Source organism: Seriola aureovittata, chromosome 12 (genome assembly GCF_021018895.1).
Source record: "Seriola aureovittata isolate HTS-2021-v1 ecotype China chromosome 12, ASM2101889v1, whole genome shotgun sequence".
Lineage (NCBI taxonomy): Eukaryota > Metazoa > Chordata > Actinopteri > Carangiformes > Carangidae > Seriola > Seriola aureovittata.
Genome location: NC_079375.1, coordinates 23,898,551 through 23,924,083, shown reverse-complemented (window position 1 = coordinate 23,924,083; position 25,533 = coordinate 23,898,551). Strand labels below are relative to the sequence as shown.

Genomic DNA, 25,533 nt, shown 5'->3' with positions numbered 1-25,533 from the left:
TTCTTATTTTGAGGTTTGCGCATGCGCGTTGAAGATAATCCTTTGAGTGGTGGTCAGCTGTAGCCAAAGTGTGCTTGTTAAACTGTTCGTGTCTCAACTCCTACCGCTCTGAGGTCAGTTACGATATTGCACGCATGATGCGCATGCGCAGACATGTGTGGAAAATTTACCTGCATTAAGCCTTGAGAGGCAGCAGTAGCGTGTAAACGAGCTAATTACACTGATTTATCATCTCTATGTAAGATCCGCAGGTAGTTTGAGACAGAATTGTGTCACAGGAGCAGAGCAGCTTCTTTCAGGAATAGATCAGTACGTACGTTGCGTACGTGACGGGCGAGAGAGAGAGAGAGAGAGAGCGCGATGACGCAGGTGATAGGAGCAGTTAGCTAGTTAGTTAGCAGATAGCAGTGTAGCTGTGAACATAACAGTGAACAAATGAGCACTTCAGGCGGTTTTTCAGTAAGTAAAGTGCAACAGAAAGTTGAAGATGTCCAGGCAAGGACTTTCAGCACAGGAAAGACAAGACAGCTCAAAGTCATGAGACAGGACAGGCCCCTGGATTTAAGAAAGATTTGCTGCTGGTTCTGTCATGAAAAGGTATGTTTCAGTCTGGTCCATATTTTTGATGTTGGTGGAGTAAACAGCTGAATCACTGGTGGTTGGCTGTTTAGCTCTGCTGGCCTATACATATACTGTATATATATAATATATATAGTAATTTTACTTTGTGAAGTAGTGATTAGAAGATGGTAAATTGTGGCCATAAAGGGATTCACATGGTCAGCAACAGTACTCAGATAGGCTGTGGCGTTCAAACAGTGATTGATTGGTATTAAGGGGCTCAAAGTGTGCCAAGAAAACATTCATTCCCCACACCATTACACCACCACCACCCCCAGATTGTCTGAGTTACCGTAGCCTTTCTGTCAGTTTCAACCAGTCTCACAGTTCTCTGACCTCTCTCATCTACAGAAGAGTTTCCAAACACAGAGCTGCTGATCACAGGATGTTTTTTTTGTTTTGTGTTTTGGCACCTTTCTGAGTAAAAACTCTAGAGACTGTTGTTTGAGAAAAATCCCCGGAGATCAGCTGTTTTAAGAAATACTGTGGCACCAACAATCATGTCATGATCAAAGTCACAGAGATTGCATTTCTTTTTTTTTCAAAATCTGATGTTTGATGTGAACATTAACTGAAGCTCCTGATCTGTAGCTGCAGGATTTTATACATGATTGGCTGATTGGATAATTGCATGAATATGTGTATATATATATATATATATATGTAGGTGTCCACTTAATAATTTAAACAGTTCAGATGGAATGATCAGGGTTTCTAATATAGGAGGAGGGGGTTGGAAAAAGATAAAAGACGCAGGAAAATGAAGAGAGAGGAAATGAAGAAATGAAAAAAGAGAATGACTGAGATGGTGAAATACCAGAGAGAGAGAGAGACAGAAAAAACGTGGTACAGAGGAGGGGAATTGCAACTAAGGAGGAATTAGAGAGGAGAGAAAGAATGAGGAGCGCTAAGGAGCGAATGTACTGTATATGGCACGCACTCAGATCCAAGCATCCCTCCTTTCATTTTGCAGTAATTCAGACCTCTACTCGTTGTCATTTTCCTATTTTTCCATCCTTTCTTCTTCTGTTTGATTCCTTTAACGAGTCAGCTCGTTAAATAATGACTGTTGTCTGTCAGAAGAAAGTGGTTGGTTGTTGCGACACCTTTTACAGCTCTTTTTCAGGATCATAGGAAACATTTTCTAACCAGCACACTAAAATAAGTCAGTGTTAAAAAAGCACATAGAAATATTACATGTTCTTGTTGTTTTATACTTAGACACTAATAGGCCTGCAGTGTATAGTTTTCTTATTCCACAATATATATATTTTTTTATATTATTTTGATTCCTTAAGGGACATAAGAAGAAAAATTAGAGATCCACAAGGTGGCTTATTTTTTAATTTGCATCAGCTTTACCACGGGGCCCTACACTACCTGCAACGGCAACAGCATACCTTCCCATTCATCAAGTTTTCATTCCGCTTTTAGTTGCATAAATACATTCGCTTGACAGATGACTTTACTAATTGCCTTTTCAAACTGCAGTAATCTCTGGGCGCAGCGAGCGAAAATTAAAAATGCAGCGCCCTGAGTATTGTTTTTTTTCATGTCTGAGCCTGCATTTATCCACCTGAAATTAATTCTCTAATTTGTTTGTAAGATAAACAGGGAATACTTAGCTTCCCAATCCACTTAAAGCATCTTCTCCACTGCTTTACATATCCGCTCTGAAATGCTGATTTCTCCCTGAAGACTCCACCCAGCAACGCTGGCGAGTCATTAACTGTGGGGTGAAGAGCGAGCCGGTACTTTTCTGAAGGGCGCTGCAAAGTCTTTTCAAAGTGTCACCTTAAAAAAAAAAAAAGAAAAGTTAATACAGTGAGTGTTTGCCTGCTTTGACTAAATAAAAGCAATGTTCAAGGGAGTTGGGTGTTAGATGCTGAGAGTTCACACCTGAGCTGCAGTGTGATTCCTTGCGTGTGTGTGCGTGTGTGTGTGTGTGCTGTTAACACCCCTGATCCATACGGAGGTGGGTGATGACATCCTTGTCCAAACACGCGTGGCATCGAGACAGCACACACGACACTGTAAGGGCCACTTTGCACATTTGCACTCAAGCGCTCCTGCAAATGACTTTTCAATCGTTTGGAAACTTTGAATAAAGTCATTCTTGGTTCTGACCTTTGAACGACTATGCAGCTGCGACAGCTGTGCAATTTCACCACATTGAGGACATTGTGCGGCGGCCTGTCTTTGTTCCAGGGTCAGCGGTCACACTTTATCAAGTCGACCTAGCAATCTTTGCAGATTTCCAGTGCTTCCATAAACGTACAAGGGCCTTTTTTTTGTTTGATTCATGAACAGATCTTTTCATTCAGTGTGAAAAGTGAATTGTATTCTAATCCATATCCACATTTTTACTGAGCCATCAATGGAAAATACAACATGTTGAGAGGAGAACTTCAGCTAAAATCACTGAGGCACAATTACAAAGCAGTTATTGCAGTGGCTCTTGCATTTCTGGGTCAGTTATATTATTTTGTTATGTATAATTCATATACAGATGAATGGATAAATGCACTGGCAATAGCACACAAGTGAGACTTCATTCTCTACTAAAGGAAACATAAATATTTTTCATCCTCAAGCACAGCTACAAGACAGATTCTGTTTAGCTTCAGGCCTGCAGTTTCTCTAATAATCACAGTAATATAAGATTTTTTGTTTTTGTTCTTTAATAGAGATCAAGGATGGTTGTAACATTTCTGTCTGTATCTTGGAGCTCTTTTAAGCCAGTGTGTGTTTAAAACGTGATACAGACTAGTTACATGCGTCTGCTATTAAACGGTGTAGCTGTTATCTCTGCAACACGAGTAGAAAATACATTGTTTTCTCTATACGGTCGATTCGGTCTCAAACACAAGTGAAATATGATTTAAGTTTGAAAAGTTTAACTACAGAGCAGACAACAAAAATACATACAAGTAAAAAAACTTTAACTTTAAAATATTCTTTTCCTTGTAAAACAGTCTGCGTCTGCCACAGGGGGCCACCTCCTCACATAAGGACAAATTGAGCGTGTATAGAGGGAATCAGGCGATCCGTGACTTGTGCCTGATTTGAGAAAATTGGAAGTGTTACAACTGACCCGTGTTACAACCATCCCCAGTCTCCCCTGTAAACAGTTTGAGAGAGTTATTGCTTACAGTTTTTTTTGAGCTCTCACTGACATCATCCGATCTTAGTTTGATAGATTCATTGTCGCTTTTTGCTCTTTTCAAGGGGATTGTTGACACAGAAAAACAGGTCTCTGAAAGCTAATTTTTTACATTGTGCTAACATCAATAGGGAAAAAGCAGACTGCCTGTCTGATGATGATCAAGATAATAATAATAATAATAATAATAATGATAATGATAATAATTACACTGTTTTCAGTCCAAAAACCTGTAAAATGTGTGATTTTGACAAAACAATCCCAAATAACCTACAACACATCTTTGAGTGTTCATGGGTCGAGCTCAGAGTCTCCTCTCCTCTGATTGGCTCACCGACCTGTTGTTGCTAGAGCTCCAGAGAGAAGCCTGAGAGAGGAGATGTGAAACTACACTGAGATGGTTTTTGGTTCTTAAAACCACAAATATATCTTTAAATATGGGACTGTCAAAATATAAACAATATATTTTTTTCTCCCCATAGATCAAAATTAAGAATCGGAATTAGCATCTTTATAATTTTATAATAAAATATATCAGAATAAAATGATCAGTGCTCCTGTGCCTGTAACAGTGACAGACAAGACACCCTGTTGCTCCTGCAGTTTCCAGTATTATACAGTTTATTCTCAGTCATTCTGTGTCAAGGTGAATGTCGTCTCATGCTGCTGCTGAAGAGCGAGGTTGGCTGAATTTCATTTGACCATCATTCATTTGCATAAAAACAAGTGATCACACCAATGAGAGAGCTAGTTTGCATGCAGGTGCATGTATGGACAACCACTGACAGTTCACCTGGCAGATACTAATGAGCAAGCGACCACGGTTCGCGACTGATGTGCAGCTCACGGCAGCGTCCTGCATATTACTGCAAGTGAAGTGAAGTTACCTCTGCTCCAGATTCACTGCAGTTCAAGCTCGTTATAAAGGCATTGTGGGAAATGTATAGCTGTGTGGGTGGCTGTTAAGATGATGTTATGTTATTTGACGTTTATATAATAAAGTCAAAGGGACATCAGTTTTTTTTCCTGCCTACTGAAAATTTGAATGGTTTGGACAGTATTTAAATTACGTTTAACACTAAGGTTACTACAGAAAGTACTTGGAAAATTCAAGTTGACTTGCCATTTAAGTTGCACTAATGGAACAGTTATTGTGAAAGAAATTAGATTATTAACAGAATAAAGTACAGAATAAAATCAAGAAAAAGCCAGGCAGTAAGATCAGAATAAAAGAGTTGAGGCAGAACATCCACACAACAGACAGCACAAATCTACAAACAGTCAAAGGCACAGAATGAAAACCACATTAAGTTGTTCCAAATGTTAAAGAATAAAACATGTGATCGTCCTTTCCTCAGGGAATCAAATTTTCCTGATTTGACCCTCATCCATAAGAACCTTTACAGTCACATACAGTTGTCCTTACAGGTAATATGGCATTACCACCCACACAAACATATCTGACACACACACACACACACACACACACACACACACACACACACACACACACACACACAGATAGAGCTTTGCATTAAATCAAATTACCACAAAAGCAATTGTCACACAGGCAGAATGTGGCCTCTGGGGCTCCTGAGGAGCTGGGGGAACAGTGCCAACCCTGATTTGCAGGATTTTACACAAATTTGTTATTTGACTAACAGAGACGCTAACACAGATACTATTTTTTTTTTACCCAAAATGGCCTAAAATTCACTTTCGCATAAACATCAACCAAAAGCAGTTCCCTCATCAGTAGAATATGATTTTCCTGGCATCAGAATTCCTTTGGAGGAACAAAAGCAACGTCCCTCTGATTCCTGCCTTCTTCCTAATGCTCATGGTTTCATTACAATAATTGCACGTGTGTGTGACATGCAGAGAATACCTTTCATGTGCACATTCAGAGCAGACATGAAAACAATCACTCCGCTGTGAGTGATGTTGGCTTTCTGCTGCCTTCGTAATTCTGTGCTGTAATCACAATGTGTGGACAGCGGTGTCTATCAACGACAGTAAAACTATGAATTTAGAAAAATTGTTTCAACCTCTTATCACCGTCTCTTTTGATTAAAACCCAATGTTTCTGTGTTTTGCTTCTTCAGGCCAGTGGGAGGTGACTGTCAGAAGAAATGCCGGTCCCAGGTGCCCTAGTACATCACCACCGGGACCATGGCAACTCCTTGGCCAATGAGAAAAGAGAGGTGCTCCCATGGCTCCACCTGCCTTGCTAGATGGTCCGCATCCTCCTTGATGCTCCTATGGTTGCCGTGGGTGTTGCTATGGCAGCCGTGGCCGACCCGAGCTGAGCAAGTCGGCGGCGGCGGACATGGTGGGAAGGCGCTCCACGGTTCCCTAACGTTTCCCTCGTCCTCGTCATCTTCCTCCTCCTCGTCCTCGTCCTCCTCGTCCCCCTCCGGCTCCTCGTCGTGGGGCTTCAGCACGAGGCAGAGTGGGGGACAGCTGGACTGGCTGCTGTCGGAGAAGGGACCTTTCCACAGATGTCCGGAGTACACCGAGTTCAGAGAGAGGTTCCAGCAGGGATTTTCTACCAGATACAAGATTTACAGGTGAGAGAAATCTACACTCACCAAAAACAAACTGAACTCAACCGTTTACATTAAGATTTCCCATTTATGACACTTGAGAGGTGAGATTATGTTGGACCAACTGAGGAACATGATGTAAAGTGAATTAGTTTTTCATCTACTTTTGAAAGTATAATTGATTACTGTGAACTAATTAATTGCATAACACAAGATTTTAAGTTGATTGCACATAAAATTGAGCTGGTTTTGATTATTTATTTCTTTGAGTAGTTCTTTAAAAAAAAAGAAAATTAAAACTAGACATTTTATGTTAAATTTACTTGAATTATAATAATTAATACAACTTTATATTTACTTATATATTAATGAAAAAAGTTGCTTCAAGTATTAAAAAAAACATCACCAAATAAAATATATGAAATTCATATTTCCACATTGAACTTGAAATTAATAAAACTTTAAATGTACTTATATAAAATTGATTCCCAGGGACTATTGGTGCAAAGTAGCATTTTTGCTACAATCTGGCTGGTTCACATCTTGTATTTTATATCAGTGTTCATTAACGTGCATCGTCCCTATCAAATAAACAAATTACGATAAATTCCAATAAATTGCTGCATAATGTTTTACAGTGTATCAACACAATGTTTTTAAGTTGACAACCTGAAAAAGTTGATGCATTAGTTTTACCATTATTTTTTTTCCCTGCAACTTTCTCTCTTTACACTTTGAACTTCCAAACTGTAACAAATGTGATGATGCTGAATCTTTATAAAATACTGACGCTTAGTGTTTTGTACTTTCTTTAATCAAGTTACAGCAACAGCCTTAAAAATATTTTAAAAGTACATCAAGCAGGCCTACATGTTGGTCCGCTGGGATACTGTAGCTTTTGCTCAGAGCATATACAGCATTATGCCCATCAGCAAAACACAGCACCCTGGGACATGGAGTGTTCCCAGGGTGCTGTGGATCACTCAACCTCAGTGATGGCATCTTTCATCATTTTCAAGGACCTCCCCTCAAACTCCTTTATCACTGTGTGGAACACGTTTAAATAAAGGTTAAAGTGTGAAAGGACAGACAAACAAGCTGCTTAAATACCCACGAGAATAAATAATTGTTATAATTCCACAAAAGATAATTCAATTAATTAATATAACTCATGAAGTATTGTATGTCCATAAAGTGCCAGAGAGCAGCTCGTTTCTAGTTATAGTGTCATACAATCTATTCTTTCATCCATCCATCCATCCATCCATCCATCCATACCTGTCGTATTCTTGCTCATATCTTTTATTTTGTAAAAACAAAAGCCCCTATTGACATATCTGACTATTAGATGTTGACCAGCCGGACACTGACATCAAGTATTAAAAAAATCTATCACCAAATAAAATATATGAAATTAATATTTCCACACTGAATTAATTTTTAATAATGCAGCTCTAACTGTTGAACCAGCAGCTTGAACCAGGAATCTGTGTGTATGAGAGCATGTAACGAAAAGATGTTCAGTATCGCTTTTTACTCATAACGCGGCTCGTTGTATTAAAATGCGCTGGATGGGTGAAATCTAATTCCATGGCTAACGCTGTGATTTGTCTGTTGTTGGAACAAAATCTCAGATGGGACAAAAATATCTCCTCTCTCCTCTCTGTCATGACGCACCAAAAGTTTGCTCTATGTTTATACGGAGATAAAAGAGGAGGAAGAAGTCAAACTTTTCTTTGCATTAAGTGAATTCCAGTGGCTTTGAGTATGTTCCTTCTTCTTTAACGGCCTAGTGTGGAGATTTAATGAGCTAATTAATTATAAATGAGCTGTTTTGGACAGATTTTTCTGTCTTTACTTTAGGTGTGAATGGATTTTACAAGAAGCTTATACTGCTGCTGTGATTCATGTGGTCCTTCCTAATTTAATTTTTCTAATTAAATAAAATTGTGTTCTGTGAGTTGAACTCTTTAAAGGGCAACTACACAGGGTTTCAGAGGGAATGGTAAATGCATTGTCTCTGGCAGATTAAAGCCAACCCTTTAAATAACCTCCGTGTAATCTGTGAACAGATGAAAAGAGGAGTTGTTGTTCATTTTGAGCGACAGGCAGAGAACAGAGGGATGTAGCTGTTGTACACTGTGTCACATTTCTCTTCAATCCCTCAAACTTTTTGCTGATTCTGTCTGTTCTGAATCATGAGCTCAGACGGACCAGGGAAATGTGATGCAGGCCTGAACTAGTTAAAGTTTAATATATAAAGTATAGTAGATATTCATTATAGTCATAGAAACCTGGCTGCCTGTAAAATCAGCTCTTGTTTCTCAGGTGATGTTATCTAAAGGTTATATAAGTTATAAGATTATATCTGTCTTTACAGCTCATAAATCCAAACTCATAAAACAGACAAAAATCTTTGTTGTTTAAATTTACTGAAAAATCAACTTTGGCATTTAAAGGGGCAAAACAATCTTTCAATATCTTTATAATCCTGAGAGAAAGGCTTCACGGAGAATATTATTAAGATAGAGTTATTATAATATATTATTATTATATTATTACTGTTTACATGTTGAGATGTTGTGAGTTGACACAAGTGTTTAAGTTGTTTTTGTGAAGATCTGTGTTTGGGCAGATATACCATAATATCGAATATCACAACATTTCCCATCATATGTGATTTTTTTTTTTTTATACTATTGAATTGAATTACTTTGTCAGTGTTACACAGTCTGTCCTGCTGTCACTTAATATATAATCATGTATAACTATAGTCTATATTATATAATTTCATTATTATAAAATGAAAAAACAACACATGAGCTGAGCTAATAAACATAAAATACAATAATACAATTATGTAGTATAAAAAAAGAAGACTGTTGTATGACAAAATGAACATAATTACATCTGAATGACATCACTGCTGTATCAACCTTTAGGATAAATGATCACAGACAAAGGTCAACATCAAAGTAAAGATGACTTAATTGTCATTTAGTCATTTGTAAATGAACATTATGTGTAGCACGTCTCGCTGCCACTGTGAGTTCTCCCAACTCGAACGCTGACCAGACGATCCGCTCACCAACAGCGTCTTTTATTGTGTACACTGCTCACACACACGTCCAACATAAATATTCAATCTTCTACCGAGCACCTCTGGTTCAGCAGCCTAATGAGTCAATCTACTAATGAGCCTGTGTGGTGTCTTTCCTTGTGTGTGAGTTTGTGTGTGTGTGTGTGTGTGTGTGTGTGTGTTGCAGCCATCACAGGTTCAGCATGCTACTGCATTCAAACGAAGAGTGTGATTAGTCAACAAACAGCAGCTGATAAATCAGCTCACCTGGGACTGCTCTCCACACCTCCTCCAACTCTCTCTCTCTCTCTCTCTCTTTCCTGCAGCTGCATGTCGACCACGCCCACCCTCACATTATGTTTTGTCTTGTACATTAACTAGTTTAAAAAACAGATGAAGATCCCCAACAGCAAAACTATTTAATGTCTATTTAATCTCCTGCTTCCCTGCTGCAGAGGACAGAGAGGTGTGGAGGTTCTCTGTGTGTGTGTGTGTGTGTGTGTGTGTGTGTGTGTGTGTGTGTGTTGAGGCTGTTCGCTGTGTGGTCTATAAATGATGCAGTGGAGATCTGCACCAGGTCCAGAGTTCACATCGGCCCCTGTCACCATTATCATTATTCCAAATTTAATACCAAATGTGATAGATATACACTGTACCCGCTGAGGCTGCAGTTTCAATTTCCATTTCCTCAACCTGGAATCTATATTTATATATATATATATATATATATATATATATATGTATATAGGCCTCTATTCAGATTTTTTTTTTCTTTGGCTTGTCGTTCACCTCTCCTTCCCTCCTTCCTCTCCTCCCTCCATGAGCTCTTAAAAATAGATCCTCCGAGCTCATGGCCTTGAAAGTTGACACAGCCATTTGTACCGTCAGAGACGTAGACTTGTCTGAAAATTAAATGTTTTAATTATCTGTTATCTTTTTTGTTCTCTGACCGTTGTGGGAGTTGTACAGAACACTCTGGAGTGAGTCATTCTCACGCTTTCTCCCTCTTGGCTGGCTCTCTTTTGTTAACTATAATTCATCCAGAAAAAGTCAGCCAGGGATGTGAAGATATGTGATGGGCTAGTTCACAGTCATACAGCCACTTATACTCTTAGCCGGTGCCTGCCTCACTTCTCTGCTGCTCCTCCGGTCACTTTGACAGCAGGAGGGATGAGAAATGTCTCCATCTCAGGCACTTTTATCAGTTCCTTATAGAAAATTGAGTCTTTTAGCTGACCACATCCCGCTATGTGGAGTCTAAAACTTGAGGTATTTTTTCTTTTAGAAATACCAAATGACAGTGTTTTCCTGTCTCCCTCCTCCTTCCTCCCCCTCTGCTGTCTCCCCTTCCTCTCTGTCTTCCTCTGCCCCGGCTTGAATCAAATGGAAATGACAGCATCACTTACAAATAAAGTGAAAGTGCAGTGTGAAATGACAGGTGAAGTCTCCATGACATAAGTGGGGCAGATTGTCATATGACTCTGCTTTTAGCTTCAGGACACTTTCAGTGATCTCTGAGAAGGCAACATGGTCGACTCATCCTGATGTGTGTCTCTTTCTCTAAGACAGAAATCCTAACTTTGGGCAAATACTTCTTTTTCTTTACACTTCCGAGCTTAACCAATAGTTTTATTTGCCTAACCTTAACCATAGAGGCTGCAGGTCAGACGACATTCATATTGGACTAATAATAATTAAGAGACTAATAATGATAATGGTGGCAGTGGGTGTTGAGAGGGATCACGGTGGCAGCAGCAAGCTTGCATCACAAACCCACATTCAACAGCCCTGGAGGCAGAAATACCTGCAGAAGGCGACAGAAGGAGAGAGAGGATGACGAGTTAGTAACATGCATTAATGGGATATGAATGATGGAGAGGAGGAGACAGGGAATCGTGCATCATGGGAAGTGCTCCAGCAGTCTAGGCCTATAGCAGCATAACTAGAGGATGGGTCAAGGCAATCCTGAGCCAGCCCTAACTATAAGCTTTGTCAAAAAGGAAAGTTTTAAGCCTGCTGTTAAACATGGAGACAGTGTCCACCTCCCAGACCCAGACTGGGAGATGGGTCCACAGGAGAGGAGACTGATAACTGAAGCCTCTGCCTCCCATTCTACTTTTAGAGTACAACAACTAAGCCTGCATTTTCGGAGCACAGTGTTCTAGTGGGGTAATGGGGTGCTATGAGATATTTAAGATATGATGGTGCCTGACCATTGAGGGGCTTTGCAGGTGAGGAGGAGGATTTTAAATTCTATTCTGGATTTTATAGGGAGCCAGTGCAGAGAAGCCAACACAGGAGAGATATGATCTCTTTTCCTAGTTACTGTCAGTACTTGAGCTGCAGCCTTCTGGATCAGCTGGAGTCTTTAGAGAGTTGTTGGAGGCAACCTGATAATAAGGAATTGCGATAATCCAGCCTTCAAAGTAACAAAAGCATAAATCCTGACTGAAAATCCTTGAGTAAAGCATTGTTCTGTAGTCACACAAATGATCAGCGGCTGTTTTCTAGAGGATCTTAGAGAGAAAGCGAAGGTCATACACAGGTATATAACAGCTGCTTTAAAGGACTGTGCTACATAGTCTGTTTATAAAGACAGGTTGATCATATCTAAGTCTGTAACAGTATAATTGAGATGAGTTGGTTGGTGGAGGTCGATGGGAGAAAAATGTAATAAATATATGTCAGGTTTTACAGCTATCTCTAAGGTTCCTATGTTTAAAGATAAACTGGTGCCAGGTGACATCAGGAGGCGATGAGTTTGGTCTCTAATAGTTCGAATCTTATCATTACTAAAGTCATTACTGCTGAGAGCTGTAGGCATACATGGATCAATAGAGCTATGACTCTGCCTGGCCAAAGAGGCTGTTTTTATTTTCCTCTAATAATGATGAGTAATAGGCTGCTGTGGTATTACAGGTAGAACATTTTTGGAAACTGACTTCCTCATTATGTTAGTCATATTCCAGTAGGCAGTACGTGTCCTCCAAGCTGCATGTGCTGGGGCAAACTAGTGGTAAATAACTTATATTCTGAGAGACGGGGTTGATTGTGCCTCGCTCTGACAGCTGTTGCTGTGTAAACAGTCAGAAGTGGCTTTAATGACATGTTGATGTGCACTTCTCTTTCCTCTCGGCAGCTGTTTAGTACTGTTTGATTTAAATTTGTTCCCAGTTACTAAGTTACCAGTCCAACAGGCTCATCCTGAATGAACTGGCTTGTCACTTCAGGAAGTTGTAATGGCAGGATGAGCCTTCGTTTCTGATACCATCCAGACATGACTCACTCAGACGCAACAGTGTCTTGTTCTGTCAGAAACGACTGCTGCCTCTCATCCCCCCTCCTCGCGTTCGCAGATTCATTGGCTCCCTCTTTTGTGTATGTACTTTGCAAATGCATTCCTCAATACCTGGGATTGTTTTGTTTTTGCTCATGATTTGATTGCCGCGTCCCCCTGCTACACACAACACAACAACAAAGCACTTGTGCATTTCAGCCAACGCATCCTACTCCAAGTATTCCTCAAGACCACTGGCACACTTCCCTCCGATCTGTATGAAAACAATGAAACGAGGCCGACGGGGGCCTGACAACATGGGCTCCAAGCCAGAATGAAATGACAAAAATTCGATTTTTTTTCTTTTAGCTTATTATTTTCACTTACAAAAATAACCTTGCTTGTGAATAACAATGTGAAATATTAATCATTTGCAGCGCAGTAATGGAAATGCTAATCAGTGGATCATCATTTCATGAACATTTTTGAGTCTGATCAGTGATGGTGGAGATAAAGTACATGATAGAACAATGGATAGATGAATGAGAGTGATAATTTATGATTACATGTGCTGGTAACAGCTGTTTTGTACATGTGTTATGGAACAGGAAGCTAAGTTGCTCAGTAAACACTATGACGAAAGCAGTGACTCCTTCACATGTAAATAGCACCTCTCTTTGTGTTTCCTACTGTACTCCTGTGACCTTTACTAATTCTAATATCTGATTATCATGTAGGACGCCGGCAGGCTTCTCCCTGCATTAACTTTCCGCAGAGAAGAGCAAAATTGGCTCCTCTCATTAGCTTTTAATAAGGGGTAATGGAGATGGAATACATGTTAGCTACATTTTCCTGGGCTAACCCTAATCCGTTAAATCCTTTTATCTCATCATGGCACTAGTTACATCAGCTGCTACAGCCTTAAACAAGCTCAGAAACCATCAGCGGATGAGGACGTGATGTCTGCACTTTCTTCTTCATCTTCCTTTTATCGTCTCTCTTATGGCCATTGTCTGAGGAGAAATCCAGCTCCATCTCCACATGAGAGGCATTGTTTGGAGTCAGTCCATTTGTGGCAGTGACACATAACGCTAATTAATTATCATAAACTTGATATATATTTTTGCTTGTAGGCTGGTAGCTCATGCCCTTATCTCTAGGGAAAAAACATTGATAGTAGTTAACAGGAGCTGCAGTCCAGCTGGGCTGGATGACTTGGACTCTTTTTAGACTCAAATCATGAATCAGTTGAAGTCCACGTTAATCAGTGGTGGCACGTTGTCAGGAGAGCAAACCAGGCAAATGTTTGGGGCTCCCCCAAGGGGAAAAGGGGCCCCTGATGGCCCCTCATATTGGCACATTTTGCAATGACAACTGTAAACCCACTTAAACCCCCCCATAAAGACACTATAAAGTACACTGCTGCTGCGCCAAACACCTACTAAGTGGGGTCCCTGATGATTTGTGCTGTAGATAGCGTCTACCAATGTGTCTGCATGTGAGGCGTTTAGGTGACGTCCTTAAATTGTAGCACCTGCCGATTGTCTGCATGTGAGGCGTTTAGGGGACATTTGTAAATTGTAGCACATGCCAATTGTCTGCATGTGAGGCGTTTAGGGGACATCTGTAAATTGTAGCACCTGCCAATTGTCTGCATGCCTGGGGCCCCCCAGAGTCTAGGAACGCCACTGATTGTTAACCTAGCTCCAGTTTACATACTAACAATTTTGACTGTTGTTGTCTCCATACAAGAACTCAGCTCTGCTGTGTGTTAGGGAATACAAAACAAACTTATCTGTACTGTACAACTTTATTTGTAGTTATTATTTATTACTTAATTAGATGATTTCAAATATTTAATCATGATTTATTAAGCTTGCTGAGTCTGAATTAAGCCTTTTGTGGCTGCTGGGGAAGCCACATGTGCGCCCTCTAAAGACCGACTCTGACGCTCTGTCTTCTGTGGTCCACACCATCAGACACATAGCGAGCTGAGTGTGGATAAAGCAGTGGGGCAGAAACAGGCCTGTGGCTCTGTGATGGAAACAGTTGGGAGGCAACAGCCTGCGCAGCAGGAAACACTTGCCTGCTGGCCACGCTGTGCATGTGTTCGCATGTGCTTGTGTCTGCTGACCAACAATGCAACACAAATGTGGGTCGCACACTGTATTGCCACACACACACACACACACACACACACACAAACACAGAGGGTCTTTACGTCTGTTTGATATGTTAACCTCTCTGTTTCATAAAGGGATGAAACAAAAGAAGCACCAACTGCTGCGCACATTACCTCTGGTCTTAAACACCAACTGGGTTCAAGCACACACAGAGAGGCAGAGAAGAAGAGGGAGAGATGAAGAGAGCATTGACAGAAACATAAACAGTGTAAAGCTGAGGGAGATATGCATACATGTAAGCGAGAGAACAAAGCAAAAGGGAAGACAGTATCTTTGAAATCTCTTGTTTTAATATTGCATTTTCCTCACATACTGCCTGCCAGTGCATGACGAGCAACTGACTCACACACAAACACACTGAGTGGTGATTAGTGTGTCTTTGTCCTTGGGGGAGAAGGGTTAAGCTCAGTGTCAGTTTAGTTGTTGAAAATTGAAAATAATTGAATTATACAGATTTGGTTTCATTTATTGTTCTTTATTTGTGCTGCTGGGGAAACTGGTAAGCACCACCGAAGAGGCAATAGGTGACCTCTTAAATGAACGTGGGCGATACTTCCTCACATCTCCTCCCTGGATCAGGCTCCTGAATTTCGTTCATCAAGCCCCTGTCTCATTTAGTGAGACAAATTGAAAGCCAGGGTCTAAATGAGAGCCTTCAAATTAAACCTCTAAATTGAGTAGAAATTTGTAGTTAAGAAATGGTAAATTACTTTTACAATTACATAATATAAAAAAAAAAAATGATACAGTGTTTGTATTAACTCCTAAGGAAGCAGATCTGATCGCCTTTACACATATTTTTCATTTTACATTTTTCTGCATGTTGCCTCAGAGTGATATTGTGCTTATGCAGGACATGTACAGTTGTTCAGGCTTGACTGTGCTGTCTGGAAGAAAGTGGCTGGCTCTGCAAAATCAGCTGTTGTTGTAAGTTAAAGTTAGGTTGCAAAACAACAAGGCTGGTGTTATTCTGTCTTTTTCTTTCCTTTTTTTGATGGTCATCCTATAAAATTACCCAAACCAAAACTGTGTTGGTTTGTCAACCGTGATGACGCCGTCTGCGACACCTAATGCCGAGCCTGTTTATCTCTATGTAAACAATAATCTGATTCTGATTCTGATTCATAGTTTTGGGACAGTGACAGGGGTCTGTCATATAACAGGACATCTCATGGTTCAGATGAACAGTTCAAACATTATTAATCGTCACGTATATTAAAGTACAACCACAGCAGTACACTGGTGAGAAACTGCTGAGACAGACCTAACCATGAATTAAATGGTCTACAAACTAACATGGCTGATGATCTGAACATGGTTTCTCTGTCCTGTGGTATAATCATAATAATACACTCCAAAGTGTCCTGATATAGAAAGTAATGGATGAAACGGCATTTTATCTTCATGGGGGCAGTTCCTCGCAACACATCTCATCATGTATTATGTGAAGAAGAGTGAGTTCACTCTGGCTCACATCTGTTGGTTATTTCTCTTCCAAACGCTCGCAGCCGCCAGAAACAGCAACACACACTTCTTTTGTTTTGTGGAGGTAAAGAGAGACGACTTGATGGTTATTTTACTCACTGCAAATTCTAGGAAGTGAATTGAGGTTCTTCATGCTACCCCTCCACTGAGTGACATTTTTTGTATATAATTTATGCTGCAAATGAGCAATGTAGTGTATATGTGTTTGAAAGTCTAAGCAACGGATGAAAACAAGGTATTATTATTATCAATATTCCCCATGTGTCCATAAATCACTGCAATAATAAAAAATACGTTTTTATTTTTTATTATTTGCTGTGTAAAAAAAGATAATCACAGGTTCCCACATATTGTAGCTGTTCGGTTTTGCGTCAATGAATGACTCTCAGTGTTGAATAGCACAGAATTAAACTTCCTCGGTGCACCGCTTTAAAGATGACAGGAACATCAACAACTGACGTCCGTGATAAGCAGCTCAGTTTTGTCAGCTTTTTGAATGTTCTACAGAATTACACCAAAAATCAGGGCTACATCGGGGACCAGTGTAATGAATTAAACTATTGCTCTCACGAAGGAAGCCGTGATGAGTGATGAATTACCTGTTTAAAGAGAAGCCAGCAGTAACTGCGTGAAATAAAGTGTCTGCAGAACGGCAGCTGAATCTACAAGAGACCTTGTCTTTAGAAAGCGAATCAGAACAAATTGATGCGAGCGAGCCTCCACATTAACCTTTGATATGAGCTATTTGCCATCAGACAAAGGACTTGCTATTGAAGGTGCAGTGGAAAGCTAAATCTGTCTAAACAAAATGTTTTTTGATGGACAGGGAGAGAAAGAATGTGTGTGGGTTTGTGTCTGTATGTGTGAAACTGTGTTCTTTTCCGTTTTGCCTCTATCTAATTTAAAAATCATAAAATAACTGACGGGGAAAAGTCGTCACCAAAATTGCCTTGAGTTTTTCAGCTCAGAGAGGTGACAAAGAACTGCAAAATTGTATTCACATTTAAACTTTTAAAGGGTCGATAACATTCAAAGCGGCTGCTCTGAAAGGTTTCCGACTTTGCATAGAGACAGAGAGACAGACAGGCACAGACAGACTCTTCAAGAGCTTCAGAAAAAAAACTTCTGAAACTTCTCTGATCACTTCTCTAGCATAGCGCGCTCCTTTGCTATGTAATAAATATACATAATATATGTACATATATTCAATTTCCATTCATGAAATATATATCCATGTATCCATTGTGTGTGCATATATTACGCACATAATTGCAGATTCAACCACATCTATCTAATGTAGAAAACAGGTCATCTCATTCTTGCTAATATCAAATATAAACTGCACATGCATGGTTGTATTGCAGTAGATTAGAAGCTTCCACACAGTATCAGTAAACAGTGTGACATGCCACAGTAACTTCACAAAATGAACAAGACAGTTTAAGCAAAGAAGCGCTTCCATATGGAACATAAACACAGCGGTTGACAGTCTCACATGCTCGTAATGTTTAACAATCAGAGTAATATGCTTATAGTTAAAATTACAGATTTCAATTGAGCTAATATCAACAGTAAGCAACAAACAACTTAGTTACCACTAATAACAACAACCCTGTATTTTACACAACCTTCAACTGCAATCATATATATATATATATATATATATATATATATATATATATATATATTGTCTCTTACTTACTCTCTGTGAGACAGCAGTGGGCGGGGACTAACTAGTAAGTGTACATAACATGATTAGATAACCTTGGTAATTGACTGACAGCTGTGGTAACCAACAGAAACATGATGAACGTAAATGAAAGAGAGAAAAGTTGGCCCTTTTTAAACAGGTTACATTTATGGCAACATCAGTTTTAATGTAAGGACATATGTCATATACTATATTTCTGTATGAGTAATTGCTTTGCCATAGTGATTTATTAGAGACATTTATTTGGCGATGAAAGTAGCAAATGATAAATTAAAATGCAAATATAAGATCTGTGTGGTATTCTTAAAGGCCGCACCTACACACAAGTGTTTTCAGGTACTGCTGGTCAGACCTCGACTCACGAGGTCATGAAACTCCATGTACCGATAAGGATGATAAAAGTGTGATTTGTCCCGCGCTAACAGGTGTGCGATGAGGCAAAGAGGAGAGCGAGGGAGCTGCGAGTCCAGCTCTGTCTGTCCACGCCTACACAGTCATCAGAAAAGATCTAATCAGCCACAGTAATTAAAATCACATTTGTATGCAGGGCCTTTAAAATCTAACATCCTGACAATTTTAAAACCTTTCTGTAATTTACATATTAATAACAGCTAAATTATGTCTAAAAGAGTTGAAGGTTTTGAAATGAAACCGCATGATATCACAGAAATTCATATCATCTTTCATAACAAGTTTAAGCTTTTAATTGTCTTCACATTTCATCTGAGGACTTTGGTGTACTTGGAAAAGAACACACGGAAGTTGAAAGTGGTGAATGCTAATAACCATTACATCATGTTTTAAAGGACCTATATATTCTAAAGCTAGATGTCCACGTGTTGTTTGATTATAGATCAGGTCTAGCTTCTATATTAATACTGTGAAAGTATCAAAGCCTCAGTCCACAGAGAAATGCACACAGCCTGTATTCAGAAACTGACCCTTAAAACCAGCCGTCAGGACTTCTGGAACTTTGTGATGTCACAACAAAGCAGTCACCGCTCTCAGCCATGTCCCAAGCCCCGCCCACCTGGACCCATCATCAACCTTGCAGGATTTGGTTTCTCCAGTAGTTTACCTGAAATCTGCTTTATTTTTATCTGATCACTCAGAAAACAGTCAGAGCCAATCAGAAGAGAGGCTCAGGGCCTCCTCTCTTCTGATTGGCTCACCGACCTGTTGTTACTAGAGCTCCAGAGAGAAGCCTGAGAGAGGAGATGTAAAACTACACTGAGATGGTTTTTGGTTCTTAAAACCACCAATATATCTTCTTAGGGATCAACACTTCAAATAAAAACACAGGAGGAAAAGGAAATATGGAGCTTTAGACTTTAACTTGATCCAAAAGACCTTAAAGTCTGGAGCTCTGCATCTTTAAACCTGCATTCACTGATTTATTTGCCACTTGGGGGCAGCGCTCTAACAGTGACATCTTATCGCCTTATAAACAGTCGCCTGTTTACGCATTCAGCAGACACAGAGCAACATTAGCATTCATCTGGACTCCACCTGATGAATGTTACGTCCAATATTCATTCTCCCTTTCCCTATGATTTTGCCCCTCAACATCTCCTGAAAGCAGCATCTGGCATCTTTAGCGGCTAGATTTCTCCTCTATGTTCACCAGCTAGGTGCTGACTTTGCCAGACTGTGTGTTTATCAGGACGTTTTTCTGAAACCAGCTGCCTGCTGCATCTTCAAACGGCTACAATAAGAGCTGAGACTGAACCAAAACAGTAAAGCTGTGGGCTGTAAAAAAAAACTGAAACAAATCTGGTAATGGTTGTGTATTTATAGCTGGAAATGAAAAGAGCTGGAAGGGGGCAATTCTGGTTGAATTTATTAATAAACCACAATTTGCATTTATGTAATGAATAAATGCTTTCTGCAACTGTATTTAAATGTGCAATAATTCCCTTTAAATGACCTCTTTTTGTGCAACTTTCAGCGACTCCACATTGTTGTTGTTTTGAGGTTTGTGAGCCGAAACAGAAAAAGGGGAAATATGACTGACAATTCAAAAACAAAACAAAACAAAACATAATGCACCCACACTAAACTGAACACTGACTAAACAGAAGGTACCCAGATTTTTTAAGTGAGGGAGACAGAGAAACAGAGAGAGAGAGGGAGAGAAGAGAGGTGTGGAAGCTGCATTGACTAGTTCTGATGTATAGATTCCCAGTAGCAGTAGTGTGAAATATGAGTTGCTTCACCAAAGTCCCTGTGACAACAAACAGGGCGCACACACTCACACAAATTTTGAATTTTATATACTCAGCTTTCTGGTGTTTGTGCATATGTGTGTGTGTTTGTGCATATGTGTGTGTGTGTGTGTGTGTGTGTGTGTGTGTGTGTGTGTGTGTGTGTGTGTGTGCCCGAGAGAGAGAGAGACGGAGAGAATAAAGTTGGAGATACACAGAGACAATAAACATCAAAAAGAGCTTTCCATCAAAGAAGATTACGTTAGATACAACACTGATGGGATGGAAATCCGGGCAACATTTTCCTCTTTTTTTCATCATCAAAAGATTATGTTTTCTCAATAAAACACTCCTCGCTCCACCCCCCCCCCCCCCCCCCCCCCCCCCACTGTCCTCCCCCACTCACATACAACTTATTCAGCGCCGTCTACTTCTCTCCATATGGCTCCCTCTGCATCTTCCTCTAACAAACACACACACACACAATCCGGGAGCTGATGAGTTCAAGGAATCGGGCGATCTGATGTGAGCTGGGATTTGATTAGCGAGCGGCACAGATTCACGTCGAACTCAGGCTTTCTGCTGCTGCGAACGATTGTTTAATTTACTCTCGACGGGGCGCATGAAAACATCTGGAAATTGGAGTATGTGTATGTTCACTAAAAGTAGATTTTTTCTTTTTTCCACCATCAAGTTTAAACTGATTTTCACCAATATTTCTGTCCGCACACCGCGTAATGGTTGTTGTGTTTTCTGCTGTAAGAGGATGTATTTCCCCACAGTTTAAAGAATGAGTCTCCCTTATGACATAGATAGCTCAGGGTTCTGTATTTATCAAGCACCTGAGAGTTGGAAATCACTCCAGCCAAACACTAATGAAAGCATTTCATCAACTTTATTAACTTAGGAAATCACTGCTATCTCTGCTGATATGAAGGAGAGCTCCAGAGGAGTTCTAACCTACTGGAGTTAGCAGGAGATGGCGTTGAGCCAGAGATATCCAGCGAGAAGGGAGATGCTTTGGGAATGCTTGATGAAAATGAGCCAACTGAAAGGTAATTTTTGCCAAAAAAGAAAAAAAATGTTCTTGTGCAGGATGAATGAGGAGACACATGCTGCCCCTGCAGAGACCGTCATCACAGAGTTTCACTTTATTGTAACAGGGGAAAATGCACCTGTGCAACAACCTCAGCTGGCATGAATCAGACTTGGGTGATAAAGATAATGCACACAGCCGACTAAAACTTATTTGAACAGTCAGGTCCCCCTGGCTGGATGTCAGCTGCATAATGAATCATGGGGAACACGCCTGAACACACGGCTGCGTCGCCGAACTGCTGCGGCTCGCACACATGTGTGTTCACACTGGCTGCGTGTTTACAAATGCCTCTGCCATATTTATATTTTTTCATGTCTGTGAATGTCAGATTCAGACAACTATAGTTACGTGTGGAAAATAGGCGAGACGCGTAATCTCTAACCGCGAGGTGTAAGACGTGCGCCTCGAGCGCGTGTCACACTGTTAACATGGGCGCCAGAATGAAAACCAAGACGTCCGCAGCCGGCAAGCGGTTGGTTGTCATTTTAAGTATGTGCATTGAGACACAGCATACGAGTCGACAAGCCGTTGAATATGCTTGTGCATTTAAACATCTCTCCATTCGTCCATCTTTAATATCTTTTTTTTAATTTTTATTTATCTTTACTACATTTTGTCTTAATTTTCATTTTCTGGTTTGAAGCCTCACCCACTGTGTCGAGATGCAGCTGAGAACGCTTTGTATGACCGCATCAGCTGTCACACTCATACCGTAGATGTTCAGGACGAAAACTCTTGAATTGTTTCAAATTTGAAAATACTTTTAAGTAGATAGCGCTGAAAGTGTTGGCAGCACAGAAGCAGCAGGCAGCACAGCATAGTCGCTGCTAATTGGGTTAATAAGAAACCTGCTGATTAGTGATTGGCACCATGCAGTGAACATAAGGATTTGGGAAGGTAGCTTGAACCGGTGCGGAGTTTCCTTATGAATTTTAAAAAGAGGGAAGTGAGAAAATATGTAGATGGATGGAGGCCAAGAGGCAGAACTGAGGTGGTGTAATGAGTCTTCCTGATTTAACTCTCGCTAAGAAACATTTATCTGATTTATAAATTTCAAGCCTCTTGCCGGTGGATATAAAGGTATTTTGGAATCTGACAGGAATGTAACACTCCATCAGTAATATATGAAATGATATGTTGCCTGGCTCATGCATTACAATCACTGACATGCAATGTGGCTTAAGTAAAGGCCATTACTAGCACTGTCCTGTAACACAAATCACTGAGCCGTGTTTATTCTGTGTGAGATTAAGTTGTCTTGCTGAAATGATCAATCACAAGACGTCCGCTGCAGAGGAAGAAAGTCAAGAGCCGAATGAGGAGAAAAGACATGAGTGTGCTTCAAACTAAGTTGCTTTTACGCTTAAACAATTCATTGTAAGACCATAAAGGTCGGGGAGGTCACCTCTGGCTTTGATGGTCGGCTCCTCACCTCAGCTTCAGGTGTGGCCATTAGTAACCGTAGAAACACCAGATGTGTGATTAGGGATGGCAGCAAAGGGCCGGTCTTAAATTAATAATAATAATAATAATAATAATACATTTTATTTAAAGGCGCCTTTCTTGGCACTCAAGGACACCGTACACAGTTACAAAAATGAGATTAAAAACATATTAAGAATTAATTAACAACAATAAAAATGAAATATAAAAATAAAAACAATACAAAAGTGACAGTAGACAGTAGCAATGATGGTTGGAGTGGGACCAAACAGCTCGCAGACAGTGGATTCAAACGAGCTGGAGACGGGCACAGACACCGGCGAGACTTTCCACTTGTCGCGGTAAATTATCGCGAGACCTCCTCCCCGACCGGAGCCACGGGGTTGACAGACGTAAACAAATTGGTATCAGTTCCTGATCCGTCAGCACTCTGTTGTCTGTATCATTCACTCATTCATTGTTTCTGCAGAAGCAGTTTTGGGCCTTTTTCTTCCTTATTTTCCCAAATCTCCATTTAACATATCTCAGACTTCTCAAACATCACAGAACCATGGTTAGTAGTATAAACTGAAGAAGACGCATGTACATTTAAAAGTGTAAGCAGAAATTACTGAATTCATTGATCTTCATGATAATATAGGACAATTAATAACATTTTCGTAATAATTCTTGTTTGTTCTTTTACAGTGAATCTACTAGAACGAATCACATAAAAAAATAGTTCCTGTTCACAAGTAGGTCTCTACCAAATTTCAGGTTGATATTTAAAACTGCGAAGGATTTCCAGGATGGAATCGGTAACACATCAGTAGTTAGTATCAGTGTGCATCCTTCTGTGTGCAAAACCAGCCCTGCTGTTCAGTCTGCCTACCGTTAACCACGAAGACTTCTACCGTAAGAGTTCACTGTGTGGCCGTCCACTAACGTTGATGCGCTCCTCACACAGATATGTTGTAGGTGTGTTTCTCTTTCTGTGGACAAACTGAAATGCTCCAAAGAGCGGGCTAACTGTAGCTAACACAAGACAACACAGATAATGCTGTGTGTACATAACATTTGTCATGTGTAATGGGGGTAACACTGTCAACCAAATGGGACGGTATATACTATCAGGGTTTTGGATTTTCAGAGCAAAATGGCCGCTGCCTTGCCAGCACTGCAGCGGGTCCACTCCGCCCCTCCCCCCCTTGGCTTGAGATGGCAAACAGCTGTTTCCGAGAAAAACACGACAGGTTGACCTCAAAGTCAAACTATTCCTCAGTCGTAAATAAAATCCTAATGATACCCATCCCTATTGTACGACCTCGTTTGTTGGGAGGCTGCCGAAATGTTAGGCGCCTAATTAGGCAGCTGAAGGCGTCAGATCAGCTTAAACTAACATTTTTACACGTTAAATGTGCACTTAGTGGTGGAGCAGAACTATAAGTAGCTCCTCATCACTGTTTTTCGAGCTGTCCGTGTGAGAGAGCCAATGTTGATGTAGTTCCAGGAACAGTCAAGATCGACTATCTGTTCTGTGTGCTGCTCTTAGTTGGAGGTTCACATGATGAGGACATGGTGTTTCTGCACACATCATTACCACTAAAGTTATCTTTTTTAAAATGGTCAGTTGCCAGTTTTAATTTGGCTGCCTGTCATCCAACTCTTGTTTTTGTCTGTAATCCAGCAACACTCGCACACACACTTTGGAAAATCCACAGTACATGTGTGAATGTAATGAGTCTGCTATACCCTCTAACAAATACAGCGTCACACTGCAGAATTATACCTTTATCTCTTTCTTTTTTCTTTTTATGAGGAAAAGAAAAGTCACAGTCTTTAGTAGTGTGGCATTGTGATCTTTGTACGGTCTGGCAGCAGTGCTCTGAAAAGCCCCAGACAAAAACCCCAGTTGGGTATTTCACACTGTTGCCTTGCACGTTGGCATCTGATGTTATTTTAGCAGCATTATACGAGCAGGTTGACAGCTTCTTGCTCCCTGCTGTATCCTGCAGCAGGATGACTCATGATCTGCGAAATATATCAAGACATGATTCCATTGACATCAGTTATTTATTTATTTATTTTTTTTTTACACGCTGTCTTAAATCATGTCGAATGAATGCATCTCAAGCTTGGGTCAGGAAGTAGTCTATAACACATTGTCTGGTTACACTGCCCAGAAAAACAGAATTTTCACCCCCGTCCCCCCCTGTCAGGAATGACCTTAAGTTAATGCTGAAATCATGATTTTGATGCATTATGTTTGCTTTGTTCAGGATTATCCTTCGTCTCCGTGATCAACGGACAAATCTCTCTGGGTGCAATAAATTCTCTGATTGAGATAGCAGAAGCCAAACGGCTTATTTAGCAAATGATTGTGAAGCGGCATACAAAAGCGTTTCCACACATCAAAACAAAGAAGCAGCAGAGGAGCTGAATGTGTGTCCAAATGTTACCTGGGAAAAAAAAGACGAAGAGAGTCAGAGAGAGAGGGGAGGAATGAAAGGAGGCAGAGAAAAGGTGGGGAGGAAGTGCATTAAGAAGAAAAAGGAAAAACAAGATAAAATGGAATGGCTGAAGAAAGGAGGAGGGCAGTGCTTTGTCTGAAAAGGTGTAGAGAAAGGTGGAAATGTGTGTATATGTCTGTGTGTGTGTGTGTGTGTGTGTGTGTGTGTGTGTGTGTGTGTGTGCTCATTTCTTTTCCCTTCAGTGTGAGAGCGGAAGACAAATTGACCATATG

The 25,533-nt window shown here is 40.3% G+C and overlaps 1 protein-coding gene across 1 annotated transcript in view; it reads left to right on the top strand.

The window, feature by feature from the left end:
- Window positions 1–25,533, top strand: part of brinp2 (bone morphogenetic protein/retinoic acid inducible neural-specific 2) — a 203,892-nt gene that overhangs the window by 87,557 nt on the left and 90,802 nt on the right. Inside the window, exon 2 of the mRNA XM_056390563.1 lies at window positions 5,890–6,354. Within this exon, the coding sequence (XP_056246538.1) occupies window positions 5,957–6,354 (398 nt within the window). The 5' untranslated portion in view covers window positions 5,890–5,956. The remainder of the gene's footprint in view (window positions 1–5,889; window positions 6,355–25,533) is intronic.